This window comes from Chelonoidis abingdonii, chromosome 9 (genome assembly GCF_003597395.2).
Source record: "Chelonoidis abingdonii isolate Lonesome George chromosome 9, CheloAbing_2.0, whole genome shotgun sequence".
In the NCBI taxonomy this organism is placed as follows: Eukaryota; Metazoa; Chordata; order Testudines; family Testudinidae; genus Chelonoidis; species Chelonoidis abingdonii.
In genome coordinates, this window is record NC_133777.1 from 59,541,759 (window position 1) to 59,556,795 (window position 15,037).

A 15,037-nucleotide genomic window follows, 5' to 3' on the forward strand; every position below is an offset into this window, starting at 1 on the left:
CCACTTCTACAGGATACTAGGACACCTATATATCAAATAAGCGAGTGGCATCAGCTCAAAAAGATCACTTATCAGGAGTCTGCTCTCCAGCATCTTGCTCGCCGGAGATGGACTGCTGGAACTGGCTAGACACCATCTGCATGGAGAAGAGTTCCCGATTTGCAGCACCACTGGACGACCCGGCCGTGGGCTCCACATCATCCTCCAACTCCACCTCTAGGTCCCTGACTTTGTCCACTGTCCACCACCTCCAGCCCCATCAAAGTATCCACAGGGCTCTTGGTGGTGGAGATGGGGTCCCCGCAAGGATGGCGTCCCGCTCCTTATAGAAGCAGCAAGTCTTCAGCGCAACACTTGAGCAACTGTTTGCCTCCCTCACCTTATGGCACACCTGCCTCAGCTCCTTTATCTTCACTCAGAATTGCGCAGTGTCCCGATCATAGCCTTTATTGCATAAGGCATAAGAAATATGCCCATAGGTGCTGAAATTCCTTCAGCTGGAGCAGAGCTGGGACTGGACAGCCTCCTGTCCCCATATACTCAGCAGATCCAACTGCTCCAACTGTAGTCCAAGTGGGAGACCATTTGCCCCATGGAGCCATCATGGTCAGCTAGGAGACTGTAATGTGAGCTCTCCATGCTGAGCAAATAGGATGTGGAATTTCAAAAATGGCCTTTAAAGATGGAGGGACGGATGCTAGTTTACGTAGCTGCAGGGCAGCGGAGTTCGAACTGCTGACCTGAGCAGTCAGGATGGGCATTGTGGGACCTCCTGGAGGCCAATTACAGTGACAAAACCAAGCACAGGTGTCTACGCTAAGATTTTGTTGATAAAAACTTTGCAGCAAAAAGCCCCATGACTCTCATTGAGGTGGTTTTATTTTGTGCCGAAACAGGAGAATTTTGTCAATAAAAGTGGCATTGTAGTGCGTACATCTCCCCTATTTTGTCAGCAAAAGCTGCCTTTTGCCAATAAAACTGTAGTGTAGACAAGGTCTTACTTCCATATCCAACAGTAGTATTTTTCACAATATCCAGTATTTAAAAACAATACAACATTGTGATCATACAGCTTTGCTGTCCAGTGACTGTCATGCTGTTCCTTTCGGTTCTTGGCACTGCACAGCTGTATTTGCATACTTTAATTGTTAAATACAAGCCTGCAAACCGAACAGTCACCTAACCCGTCTCTATTATCCCCATTTATAAAATGCTATAGTTCCCTGTCTCAAAGGCGTTCTGAGGATTAGTTAATGTTTGTAAGACACTTTAAGAATAAAGGTAATTTTATTAATGTTGAAACAGTCGAATATGGGTGGATCAACTCAGATATTTGATCACATTATCTTGAGATATATAAGTATCTTATCATTCTTCAACTAACATTTAAAAAAAGAAAGAATAAATAGAGCCCTGTCTGCATTCCCAGTTAATATGCAACCAGATAGGGTTTATACAAGCAATCATTACAGTGACAATAAAATCCATCTGTAATAAATTACAAAATTCTCTTAAAGATATTAGGTGAAAACCGATTCACAGTCAATAACTTTTTGCAGTTGTTTGTTTATATGGTGATATGCATTCATCTATCTAGAATGGCCACCGGATACAATATGATGGCACAAGGGGTAAAATGCTCCACACGTTTTTGAATATTTAATTGCAATGCCCACTGCCAATTAGATATATACTCTTTAATATCAACAATTATTATTGACAAGAATTACTTACCTTTGGAAAACTATTGGACTGTTATAACAATGCAATAAGGTCATACAGCTGGTAGATAATTCTGAATTTAACTAATATAAATCATAATACAATACGTAGGAAGAATCCAGTGTCTTGGGAATATGTAAACAAACTTACCACTCTGCATTCTTGACTATACTAAGGATTAATACAGTTGCTCCCCCTTAATACAGTCACTGGTATAAAACTGCCAGCCTCAACTTGTGTTAAATTTGCTATTTGAATGTACAGTTGTAGGGGGAGGAGGTGGGAAATATCATTTGCTTCCTTTAAATTCAAGGCCCTATAGTGAAAAAGACTGTCAGAAACAAAAACCGTCTCAGCTCTGATCATTCATGGGCCTCTGACACTTCTTTTCATTATTGTTTCCCACCTATTACAGTCAACATATATCCTGCTAAAAAACAAACTAGAATTACTCTTAATGTGGATAGACCCTACATCCATTGCCCTAATTAATTAGCAGAAATTCCTTGGGTATCAGATACAAATGAGGAGAGGATTTAAAGTAGCAAAAAGTATTCCACATGCTACAACTACTCAGTTTAAATATTATGAGTTTGACTCTAATTGACACTAATCCATCTTCGACTGAGTAGAAGTGACAGTTATAGCCACTTTAAGATCCCTTTAACAGCACCAGAGTGATGTCAAGGGGCTTAGTGTAAATAAGAATCCAAGCCTGTATCTTTGCACAACTGATATTTGATAAACCCCTTACATTTTGACAATTTTGAACAAAATTGAAAGTAGGGAAAACATTTATCTCTTGCTAGAATCAGGCTAGAGTTACGTTAGTTTAGACATACTATTAAGTAGTTGTGTTTTGAAGTGATCCTAGTGCCGCACCACAATTCAAGCATTGTTCTGCTAATTTCTTGTTTCAGTTTGGTTTAATACAGTGTTCATGCGGTCAAATAATAAAAGCTTTTCTTTTTAATCCTGGCTTAAAACAGGATAAACATATTTATGGCACTAAAAATCTGGTGCCAAGTACTTTTTAACAGGTATTTAGGTGCCTAAATAACTGTAAAAATCTGGCCCTTACAGACTGATCTTGCACCCCTAAACTCACCAAGTTTTGCCACTGCTTCTGTAGGAACAGAACTGGACCCTTGTCTCTTTCTCACTGCACTCGCACCATTTTCTTTCCAGAAGAACCTTGATTTCCTTCTTTTGCATTTTCCCCATCAGTATTAGTCTCTCTCTTCTGTGTAATATAGTTAACAACTTACACTTCACTTTTTTTTTTTTTCTTCAACAAGTCATAGGAAGGCCAGTTCAAATACACATTTTTAAGGCCCCAATCTTGCAAAAACTTAAGTACGTGCATAACTTTACACACAAGTAGTCCCACTGAAACCAGTGGGGACCATTCATAGGTTTAAGACTTGCAGGATCAAACCCTAAGATGCTAAACTCTTCGAGACAAGGACCTTGTCTTTGCATGCACTAGTATGGTGCCTAACACAATGGGGCCCTGGTCTTGATTTGGACCTCTGTTTCAAGATTTTATTGTTTAATATTTGTAAATACTTCAGCTGCTCATCACCTAGAGCCTATGTGCTGCAAAGCTATTCTAATGCATGTACCTCCAGGCACAATTTTGATGCCACTAACTTCAGAGCTCACCCATACCTCAGTTTTGAGCACAGTATAACTTTTATATGAAATGTCAATTTTCTTTTCTTAAATTTGCAAAGATCTTGAAATTCCCATCAATGTTAATCACAATTTCTGTGGAAGGGATGAAACAAACACATTCTGATTGTTACCAAGTGCATGCTGGTAAACGCCAGCCTACACTCAATGCACTTACTTTTTTTGTTCTTTCTGGCTTATTTCCTCCTTGTTCAGAAAATGAGCCTTCATCAGGTGGCACTGTTAGGCGTAATCTACAGACATTCATCTAGAAAGGAAACAAAGGTTTTCTTTCAGTTTTAAGAATGCAAAGAAAGGTCATTTTAATAGACCCCCTATAAAACAAGATGTGCTAGCTTTCGAGTTTTCATCCATGCCACAAACAATGGAAAAAGTTACTTTCTAATGGCTGGGTTTTTTAGCTGGCAAGAACTAATTCAAGGAGAACATTACATACCTGAAATAATAACATGCTGTTGACTGAAATGGGGTTTTGCTATATTCACCCAAATGACATTGAGAATTGAAATACACTAACACTGAAAATAGTTTTCTTTGATTGCAATTTGGCACATCTTTGATCTTTAAAATGGGAGATTCAGTATCTGAAAACACTAAATGTTTTCTAGAACAGACCCTGTTTTTATGTTGAGGACATACCAATAGCTTGATCCTGGAAACACTCATGAGTTTAGTTCCACTGAATTCAATGAGATTAATCACATCGGTAAATTATGAACATGGCTAAAAGATCAAAAACTCTTTCGTAAAAAAAGTGTATTCAAGGTCCCTCTTCCTACGTGACCGTGGAAAAGCCACTTCCTCTTTGGTGAAATGGGGTTAATAATACTGTTTCCCCCTCACCCTGGTTCCCTTTATTGTCTGTTTAGATTGTAAGCTCTTTGAGGCAGGGGCTGTCTTTTACTATAAGTTTGTTCAGTGCCTAGCATGACAGGGCCCCAGTCTTGGCTGGAGCCTTTAGGTGCCACAATAAAAAGCAATAATGACTCCTAAGCAATAGATACCAACCGTTGAAATACAAAACACACTCTGTCCAAACTAAAACCCAGACTCTCTCTGATATCTCCTTGTGACTGTTTAGCTGTCAGCTCAAGCTCAACATGGCTAAAAAAGACAGTTCTTAAATTTCCCCCCAAAAAATCCTACCCCTCTTTCTCAGACACTATGGACACCACTACAGTCCTACCTGTCACTCAGGCCAATAATGTAGGTATCATCTTGGACTCTGACTTCTATGTCTAATTCTTCACAATTCTTTGTGCATAACATGTCTAAGATCCGGCCTTTCCTATCCACCCACACAGCTAAAATGTTCCTCCAGGCCCTCATGCCTCAATTACTGCAACATCTTTTTCTCTAGTGTTGACAAATACAGTCCTGTTTCACTCATATCCACTGAAATTGCTGCTGCACAGATTATTTCCCGAGCCTGTTGCTTTGACCATTTCATCCCTCTTTGCATCTCTCCATTAACTCTCCCTGCTCTGTCACTTTGAACATAAGCTACTTGTCTTCACTTTCAAGGCTCTTTAGATTCATTTAGATCAGTGATACTCAGACCTCAGTGGTTCAGGAGCCAAATTAGCAATCAACATTACCCAGAAGAGACACCATAGCATGAATTCATTGTTTCATTTACTATAGTGCTATATATTCGTATTTCAACAGTACGATGGGAAATATTTAGTTTTTACTCTCAGCCAAATGACTGACCATGTATTATTTTATCAACTACAGCTGATTAATAACATAGTAAAAACATCCTGATTGGTTAATAATTAAATCACAGTGTTTTAATATCATGTGCTGCAAAGAGCTGCAAGAGGCACATTAAAGAGCCACTTGTGGCTCGCAAGTGAGCCTCAGTCTGAGTATCACTGATTTAGATCTTTAAAAAAATATAAAAAGTTTGCAAATGGATCTAAAGACAAAAAGAGCTCAATGCCATTAATCAGCATTCAATATCAAACCTACAAAAAGAAGCCAACGTGCATGTGATGGAGGAAGTTAAATTTGGTAAGGAAACATTTTAATTTCCAGTTTCCAAAGGAATTATAATAAAAATGTGATTTATTTTTAATGATGAATACAAGCGTGACTGTGTCCACATACACTGGCTTTTGACATTGATTAGTTGGTATCTGTAATTCTCATTAGAAGAGAATTCCAGATTCTTCCTTTCGGCCATTACAGAGAACTTTAAGGCACTTCCTGTTTATAAGTTCATAACCGTACCCTATGCTACTAAACTCCTTGACTTTGGAGTTTATTGGCACAAAATATGATTATCAGGAAGCCCAGTGTACATCTCTTTTCACCCCTTTTCCCCCATCCCTTTAATTTTCACATTCCACTGTTCTTTCTGCCCATCAGTTTAGCAAGGCTCCTCTCCCTAATACATATTTGTTTACAAGCATGAACCAGAAGGGAGAGGCTGGCAGTCTTCCAATATAAGCAAACAAAGACAAACATTTATGATTGTTCTTGTTGAGACAAGCACCTTCCTGACCCATAGGACAGCAAGGGAAGACAAGGGAATTTAGGGGGTTGCAAGGGAAGGTAATGAAAGAAAGGAGGCCAAATCTTGCTCCCACTGATTTCAGTGGGAGCAGAACTGGACCAGACAGCATTGAATGCAATCTTCCGTTCAGTGATTTGACAACCTGTATTTCTTTGATTTTAGCTATTTTTCTTGTTCACTGATAAGAGAAGGAGAAACAGAAGCATATACCATCTTTGAAGCAGGCAAAGAGCTTGGCATTCAACATAGGAGCCAGTGAGCGTAGAGAGATTATAGTAGTTGACTTAAATATTCACAGTACAGTTATTTGTCAGTAATCATACTGAAATTGTACAAGTGCCTGTATACTGACTAGTGAACAGTGACTGTCTGGCAGAGTACAGGTACTGGGAGTCACATGCTATTTGGTTACTGCACCCAAACAATAATTATGAAGACCTGCAATCAGAGTGCAGGAAACTGAATAACTGGGAAGAGTAATAAATTAGGATTAGCAAATGTACAGCATCCCCAGCTCTTTGACTGGTTGGCTGAGACCATTCCACTTTGGAATTTATATTTTTCTCTCTCCTCTTTCCTTTTTCTTTAAGTTTAAAAAAAAAAATTCAGGGTAGCACTCTTTTCATACTTCATTCTCTATTATCTCCCCAAAACATTACTGTATTTATATTACCATAACACCTAGGAGCCCTTCTTTTCTCTGCCTTTCATTTCCCTATCCCTTCAGCCTCATAGAAGTACGCATATGCACACACACTCCAGGAGATCAAATTTTCATCAGTATTTCTGCCATGAGTACTGCAAAGCAGCAAAATGAAACAAAACTTCACTGTTTCATATTTCAGCTTGTAATGCTCACAGAATACTAAAGGCCAGAATGCTGTAGAGTTCATCAGTTGACAAGACTGGGATCCTCCATCAAATTCTACAGACCCTTTAGGAGACATAGATGAAGAAACCACACGTCATCATCCCGCAGAAATGGAATTTATTTACCAAACAGGACTGTACTCGGACTTTCACAATCACCATACATCCCTAACTAAATCAGAACCCATGCACCAATCCCAACATCTCTGCAAATGCCACAGAAAACAAGTACACATTTTCAAACAGAACCAGTCACTAGCCTTTTGGAGGAACCCCCGCCTGAGGGTTTGTCTCAAGGGACACATGAAAGAAGCAGCTACATGGCACCATAAAACAGATTGGGCATATACTCACAGTCTCACTTAGGATCCCAGAATCTCTAATGACACAAAGCATTGAACCAACTCTCCCATTCAATTTTAATAGAAAATGTAATTGAAAGGTTTTTCACACAAGCTACATATACATGCGGCCAGATCCCCAGCTGATGTTGCCTCTTGGAGAGGTAGTGCTTTGCATCGTTTGTTTGCAAATTTATTGGCCAAAAGAAGGAACAACTGTGATAGGCTCCAGAGGGAATCAACCCCAGCACTCCTCAGCTGTGGGGATGGTTACAGAAATTCCTCAGAAAAGGACAGTACCTCAAATAAAGACTAGGGAAAGACTGACCTAAGTGCTAGGTGAAGGGGGAAGAAATATGACTGAGCTTAAGGTGAAGAAGAAATGGACAGAAACACTGGAGTTATGTGGAAAGACCCTTTCAGTTGCTATAACAAGTACTGTGTTGCTGTAGAACATGTAGCACAGACATACTCTGTGCAGCCAAGTTAAGGACTGGAAGCACTCACCCATCTACCTCCATGTCATCAACAACAGGTTAGAATGAAATTGACCGTATCATGCTATTACTGACCTCCTGGTAGATGTAGGGGTGTAACTTTGGTTTTTATAAAGAATCAGAAACAATCTAAAAAATCCATAACTTGTAAACTTTATAATTTGCAGTGACCACAGTTTTAACAAACTACTCAATGATTAAAGTAATCCCAATTTGACCAATACTACGTGCCCACTATTTAACCTGTGATAAACACCAACCCATGAGCAATATTCCCAGAGCTACTCTGAATGTCATCTGTGAGACTGATGAACACACAGGGAAGCAAAGACTGGTTCACTCCAGCTCTTAATATTAGTTTGCCAAATGGAATGGAAGTTAACAATTGGAGACATTCTTATCAGCTTCTAAGAAGCTAGTAGGTTATCACCAATGATAGTTTGTTGCAATATAGAACTTAAAAAGAAAACACTGAAGGTTAGTTTAAAATTTTAGAGTATATTAAAAAAATATGGGGCCCCACTTCCACAATCCTTAGTCACATTGAGCAGCACTCTCTCTGAATAAGCAGGGGTCTGCTTTACACAAGTAAGCGTACGTCTACACTACAAAATTAGCTCGAATTTGTAGAAGTTGGTTTTTCAGAAATCGTTTTTATACAGTCAATTTTGTGTGTCCCTACACAAAATGCTTTAAGTGCATTAAGTTGGTGGACTGCGTCCACAGTACCGAGGCTAGCTTCAACTTCTGGAGCATTGCACTGTGGGAATCTATCCCACAGTTCCCGCAGTCTCCACCACCCATTGGAATTTCATTGAGATCCCAATGAATGTCTGCATCACAGAAGCTTTGAAAACCAGTTTCATGACTGATCAGGCTACGGTGTGAAAGTTCTGTTAGTTTCTCCTTGATGAACCCCTCATCCCCTTGGTTCACTCTACTTCCCTGTAAGCTAACCATTCTCCCCTCCCCCTTTGATCACCACTTTCAGAGGCAATAAAGTCAATTTTGCTTCACATTCATACATTCTTTATTAATTCATCACACAAATGGGGGGATAACTGCTAAGGTAGCCCAGGAGGGGTGGGGGAGGAGGGAAGGACAAGGTCACACTGCACTTTAAAACATTAAAACTTATTGAATGCCAGCTTTCTGTTGCTTGGGCAATCCTCTGGGGTGGAGTGGGTGGGTGGCAGGCCGGAGGCCCCCCCACCGTGTTCTTGGGCGTCTGGGTGAGGAGGCTATGGAACTTGGGGAAGAGGGCGGTTGGTTACACAGGGGCTGCAGCAGCAGTCTGTGCTCCTGCTGCCTTTCCTCCAGCTCAACCATATGCTGGAGCGTACGAGTTTGATCCTCCAGCAGCCTGAGCATTGACTCCTGCCTTCTGTCAGCAAACTGATGCCACTGATCATCTTCAGCCCGTCACTTACTCTCTTCAGCCCGCCACCTCTCCTCGTGTTCATATTGTGCTTTCCTGCACTCTGACATTGTCTGCCTCCACACGTTCTGCTGTGCTGTGTCACTGTGGGAGGACAGCATGAGCTCAGAGAACATTTCATTCGAGTGCGTTTTTTTTGCCTTCTAATCTTTGCTAGCCTCTGTGAAGGAGAAACACATGCAGCTGGTGGAGATTTAAAAAAAAAAAAAAAAAAAAAAAAAAAAAGGAAAGTGGTAGTTAAAAAGACACATTTTTAGAACAATGGGTACACTCTTTCACAGTAAACCTTGCTGTGAACATTACATAGTACGTGTGCTTTTGTTACAAGGTCGCATTTTGCCTCTTATTGAGGCCCTGCTGTTTGGTGTGAGAGATCACTCATGCAGGGCCAGACAACAGAATTCGCCTTGCAGGCAACCATGGTAAGCCACAGCCTTTTGGCTTCTTTAACCTTCATAACATGTGAGAATGGTTTCAAACAGCAGCGTCCTCATTCCCATACCAAGCAGCCAATGGGTTGGCCATTTAAAATGGGTTGGCAATTTAAAAGGAGGGGCTGCAGTTTCCAGGTTAACATGCAGCACAAACCCAACTAACCCCCACCTCCACATACAATTCTCTCCCCTCCCCCCACTACCTAGCTAACAGTGGGGAAAATTTCTGTTCAGCCGCAGGCAAACAGCACAGCAGGAACGGGCACCTCTGAATGTCTGCTTAATAAAACCACCCTATTTCAACCAGGTGACCATGAATGATATCACTCTCCTGAGGATTACACATAAAGAACAGATGTTGTTTGAATGCCAGCAAACACCAGAATCATATGCTGCAATGCTTTGTTCTGCAATGATTCCTGACTACACGCTACTGGCCTGGCAAAGTGTCCTACCATGGAGGATGGAATAAGGCTGCCCTCCCCAGAAACCTTTTGCAAAGGCTTTGGGAGTACATCCAGGAGAGCTTTATGGAAACGTCCCTGGAGGATTTCCACTCCATCCCCAGATACATTAACAGACTTCCAGTAGCTGTACTGGCCGTGAATGCCAGGGCAAATTAATCATTAAATATGCTTGCTTTTAAACCATGTATAATATTTACAAAGCTACACTCACCAGAGGTCCCTTCTACGCCTTCAGGGTCCGGGAGCCCGCCTTGGGTGGGTTCGGGTGGTACTTGCTCCAGGTCCACAATGAGAAACAGATCCTGGCTGTTGGGTAAATTGGTTTCTCTCCTTTCTTGCTGTGAGCTATCTTCCTCGTCCCCAAAACCTGCTTCTGTGTTGCGTTCCACTCCATTGACAGAGTCAAAGCACAGGGTTGGGGTAGTGGTGGCTGCACCCCCTAGAATGGCATGCAGCTCATCATAGAAGCGGCATGTTTGGGGCTGTGACCCGGAGCAGCCATTTGCCTATCTGGTTTTTCAGTAGGCTTGCCTGAGCTCCTTAATTTTCATGAGGCACTGCTGTGAGTCCCTGTTATAGCCGCTGTCCTTCACACCCTTGGAGATTTTTTCAAACAGTTTGGCATTTCGTTTACTGGAACGGAGTTCAGCTAGCACGGATTAGTCTCCCCATACAGCAATCAGATCCCGTACCTCCCATTCGGTCCACACTGGAGCTCTTTTGCGATTCTGGGACAACACGGTCACGTCTGCTGATGAGCTCTGCATGGTCACCTATGCTGATCAGCTCACCACGTTGGCCAAACAGGAAATGAAATTCAAAAGTTTGTGGGACTTTTCCTGTCTACCTGGACAGTGCATCTGAGTTGAGAGCACTGTCCAGAGCGGTCACAATGGAGCACTCTTGGACAGCGCCTGGAGGCCAATACCATCGAATTGTGTCCACACTACCCCAAATTTCACCCAGCAAGGCCGATTTCAGCGCTAATCTCCTCGGAGATAGAGTAAAGAAATCCATTTAAAGAGCCCTTTAAGTCGAAGAAAAGGACTACGTTGTGTGGACAAGTGCAGGGTTAAATCAAGGTAATTCTGCTAAATTTGACCTAAAATCACAGTGTAGACCAGGCCTAAGAGTAACAGATGCAAACCCTGAACAACTATTTTGACAAATGTTCTGCACGCTTTTTTGTTTTTTTTTAAAAAAAGCAAAATACATGGAACCAGATTGCCAGCAAAAGGGTTTGAATGACCAAAATGATGTTTTTTTAGCAAAATAATTAATATTTGTCTATTGATAAGATGTCCTATCCTAAGATCTCCATACTGCTTCCACTGGAATAAGATGCTCAATATTGACCCAACTACTGAAAATGGAAAAATTCCCACTGACTTTAAGAGGGTGTGGGATCGAAAAGCCAGAGAGGTTTTTGGTTATGCCAATAAAGATACAATTGCTTCTGGCACTCAAGTGGTTTGGGGACTGGAATTTTGTCCAGTAATTGCCCGCTGCTTGCCTCCATAGCCTATTTTTTTTTTTTTTTAAATCTTTACTTAATGGTTGAAGTTTAAGAACCACTCACTCTGCATAGGGTCAGAAGTTATTCTAAACTTTTGAAGACAAGACAAGAAACAAGTCTCTAATTTCAATCAGTGCAAAAAGATTAATCTGGTGATAAGGGACAATTGACAGACAATTTGTGGAAAAAAGTCTAATTATAGCCATCTTACATTCATCTCTAAAATAATATCATTAATGGAACTTCTCCTGTGATCGCAGGTAGATGGGACTATGACATCTTGTCTTGGGTGTAATTTTACTTAATTTGTTATTCTAAGTGTTTTCATTCTCTTGCTCGGGAGCTAACATTTCGCTACAAAAGAGAAAGGCACTACTCTAAAGAGAGTTTTACTTGCAAATTAATTCTGTTGTTCCCATTAGAAAAAGGTACAGTGTTCCTACAAACTACCAGAACTACATATGTTTACTTTGTCCTGGAATGTGTGCTAGAGTAGATTAAGTTAAAAAAACAAAAACAAAAAAAAACTTGCATTCTAAAATATACTCTCAATATTAACCTGTTTAGAAGAAAGATATCAAACATGAAACTTATTATGAATAGTGAGGATAGAAATCACTTTATTCTAAAGAATTAGGAAATATGGCCACATTATACTATGTAACTCTCCATTAATTATCTTATTTCCTTATTATTACTATAATAATAATTGCAGTTTCCAAAGCTTTCTAATTTTCAGTTTTAACAACTTTGCTTCTCACCCACCATGAGCCTAACTAAGTTTGTGTACTCCTTATATTTGTGATGAAGAGTGAATTCAGAGTTAACTGGCTCTTAGCATACGAACACAGGTGACTTTGCTACAGGAACTTCAACAGTCTCACTGGTTACTGTATGCAATAGGTGTCATGATAACATTCCTCACTGGTTTTGTTTTCTCTGATGAACAGGTGGGTGTTGCTGTTAGATGAACAGAGAACTATTATGTATTCCAGAAACATTACAGACTTGAAGAAGAGCTCTGTGTAAGCTCAAAAGCTTGTCTCTCTCATCAACAGCAGTTGGTCCATTAAAAGATACCGGCTTTGCCTACACTAGCACTTTTGTCAGCAAAACGTTTATTGACCACGGGTGTGAAAGAACACACCCTGACCGACGTAAGTTTCACCGTCAAAACCCCAGTGAGGACAGAGCTTTGTCAATGGGAGAGCGTTTACCGCTGATATAGCTACTGCCACTCGTTGAGGGTGGTTTAATTATGCCAGCGGGAGAGGTCTCTCCCATTGGCATAGAGCGGCTACACAGGAGACCTTACAGCAGTGCAGCTGCAGCAATATAGCTGTGCCACTGTAAGGTCTGTAGTATAGACATTCCCATTACCTCACCCACCTTGTCTCTCTAAAAACATTACAGTTGCAAAATAACACTGGTTTGTAATGATAAGCTCATCCCTCATCCTTGTGATTTATTGCCACTACAGCAGGTAAAGAATGTGTGTTCTCTCATGATAACAGCCTATGTTGTTACACTACTGAAAATGCTATTTAAAGTAGGGTGGGTGTGGGGACATTCTTGTCACTATATCTGCCAGAATTTTAACAACATTTAGAAGAGTTGCCAAGCAGATTCACACATCATCATTACAGATCTTATCTTGATTGTGAAAGATTCCAACACATTTAAATATTGTTCTGTTTAAAAGGCTCATGGGTTTAAAGCAACACCCACTAGCTACAGCATCTAAGGCATTCATCCTTAATCTGTTGTCATCTGAATGTGAAAGTCCTTGATTCTTTAAATCCAGCTGGATGTTTACAAACAACCACACACAGAATGGCACACCTCCTCTCCTGGAAAAACTGGAGCCACAATATTATGACTAGTAAAAGAAAACCTCATTGTAGAGCCCACAAAATTTGACCCTATTTTCAGTAGATAATTAGACTGGAACAGAAACAAAGATGAAGCACTGATGGGGCACGAGGAGGGGGTGGGGAGAGAAGTCTGCCAAAACACATAGAGGGAAAGTTTGTGCTCTAATTAGTGAAGATTTAAAAAAAAAAAAAAAAAAAACCCACCACACACACACCAACATTATTTTGCAGTATCCTGCAATATTTTCTTTGAACTGTTCTTGGAAATTGTGCATTGTCAACCCTGATCTTGCTGTCAAGTATGTTGACTCTGTAAAGTAGTAGGGTGACCAGAAAGCAGGTAGGAAAAATCAGGACAAAGGGTTGAGGGTAATAGGTGTCCATATAAGAAAAAACCCTGAATATCAGGACTGTCCCTATAAAATCAGGACATCTGGTCTCCCTACTAAAAGTAGAAACATTAATTTTGAAAAAACGTAAAATAAAAAAGAAAAGCACAGGTCCAGATCCTCAAAGGGAGTTATACTCCTAAATATCTTTGAGGATCTGGGGCACAGACCTTGAGACCAATACGCTCTCTTTTACAGCTCTAGTCTTCGCCATGCAATAAAACATATTTGGGCACATTTGTCCTCTAGTCAAAAGGGAAATCGTTAGTAAACTACATCTTTCTATACACGTGCATAGCTAGAGGGCAAACGCGGCTGGGCAAACATATATTCTGCCCTTTAAAAACAACCCTTATTAAACGATGTCCATTAAACCAAATCACACTTCTTTCTGTCACCTGCTCTCTTCTGTAGTCTTTGTCTAAGCCTGCTGGCTACACGGAGTAGAAATGGGGAACTAGACTTTTGCCCTACATTGTAAAAACTCCTTTCGCGAATGGGGAAGAAGAAGAGTCGGGGATTTCTGTGGCGATCTTCGGAGAGCAGAACGCCTGCAGTCTCCCCACTCCTCAGAGCCGGCGCTGATAACCGGACCCCACACCCTAGGGCTCACGGTTGCCACTGGCGAGTCAGGCTTTGCGCAGCCGACTGAGGCGGGATGAGGGGGAAACAGCAGAAAGTTCCCTAAGCAAAGGCGAGTTTCGGGACGTGCACCCACCTCTACCCGGAATCCCAGCCAAGGCAGGCGTGGGGCAGCCCCGGCCGGAGCCTGGCCGGAGCCAGTGGCGCGCTGAGCCTTCCCGCAGGTCCCGCCCAAGGCCGGGCTGGGGGTCAGCAGCGCCGCGCGGGAAGCAGCCCGGGGGCACCCAGCGCCCCCCGCGGCCGAGCTGGGCAGGCTGAGGGGCCGGAGGCCGCTCCCGGGGGACTCACCCGCTTCTTGCCGGCGCCGCTCTCGCCGGCGGGCGGCCGGGGGATGGTGGTAGTGACGGTGAGCGCGGAGCTGTAGCGCAGCATCTTTCTCGGCCGCCTTCCCCCGCACACTGACTCACGGCCGAGCTGCCCAACTCCGGCCGGGGCCTCAGGTGCGGCTCCAGCCAACGCCCCGGGGAGGGGCCGCAGCGCCGGCCTGACGAGCACTTGTCAGGCAACCAGCGTTTTATCGCTCGGCCCAGTCGTCAGTGCAGCGGGGCGGCCGGGCGGTCGGCCGGAGCGTGCCCGGTGTCTGTCTGTCTGTGTGTGTGTGTGTGTGCGCGCGCGCGGGGCATTGGTGTGT

At 42.2% G+C, this 15,037-nt stretch overlaps 1 protein-coding gene and 1 pseudogene across 1 annotated transcript in view; both read right to left on the bottom strand.

The window, feature by feature from the left end:
* Positions 1 to 14,808, bottom strand: part of MYZAP (myocardial zonula adherens protein) — a 96,889-nt gene extending 82,081 nt beyond the window's left edge. The window contains exons 1-2 of the mRNA XM_032774113.2: positions 14,695 to 14,808; positions 3,575 to 3,664 (exon numbers count right to left, since the gene is read on the bottom strand). Coding sequence (XP_032630004.1) covers positions 3,575 to 3,664; positions 14,695 to 14,778 — 174 coding nt within the window. The 5' untranslated portion in view covers positions 14,779 to 14,808. The remainder of the gene's footprint in view (positions 1 to 3,574; positions 3,665 to 14,694) is intronic.
* LOC142047283 (uncharacterized) lies at positions 8,781 to 10,830 on the bottom strand (annotated as a pseudogene).
* Positions 14,809 to 15,037: the final 229 nt, after the last annotated feature.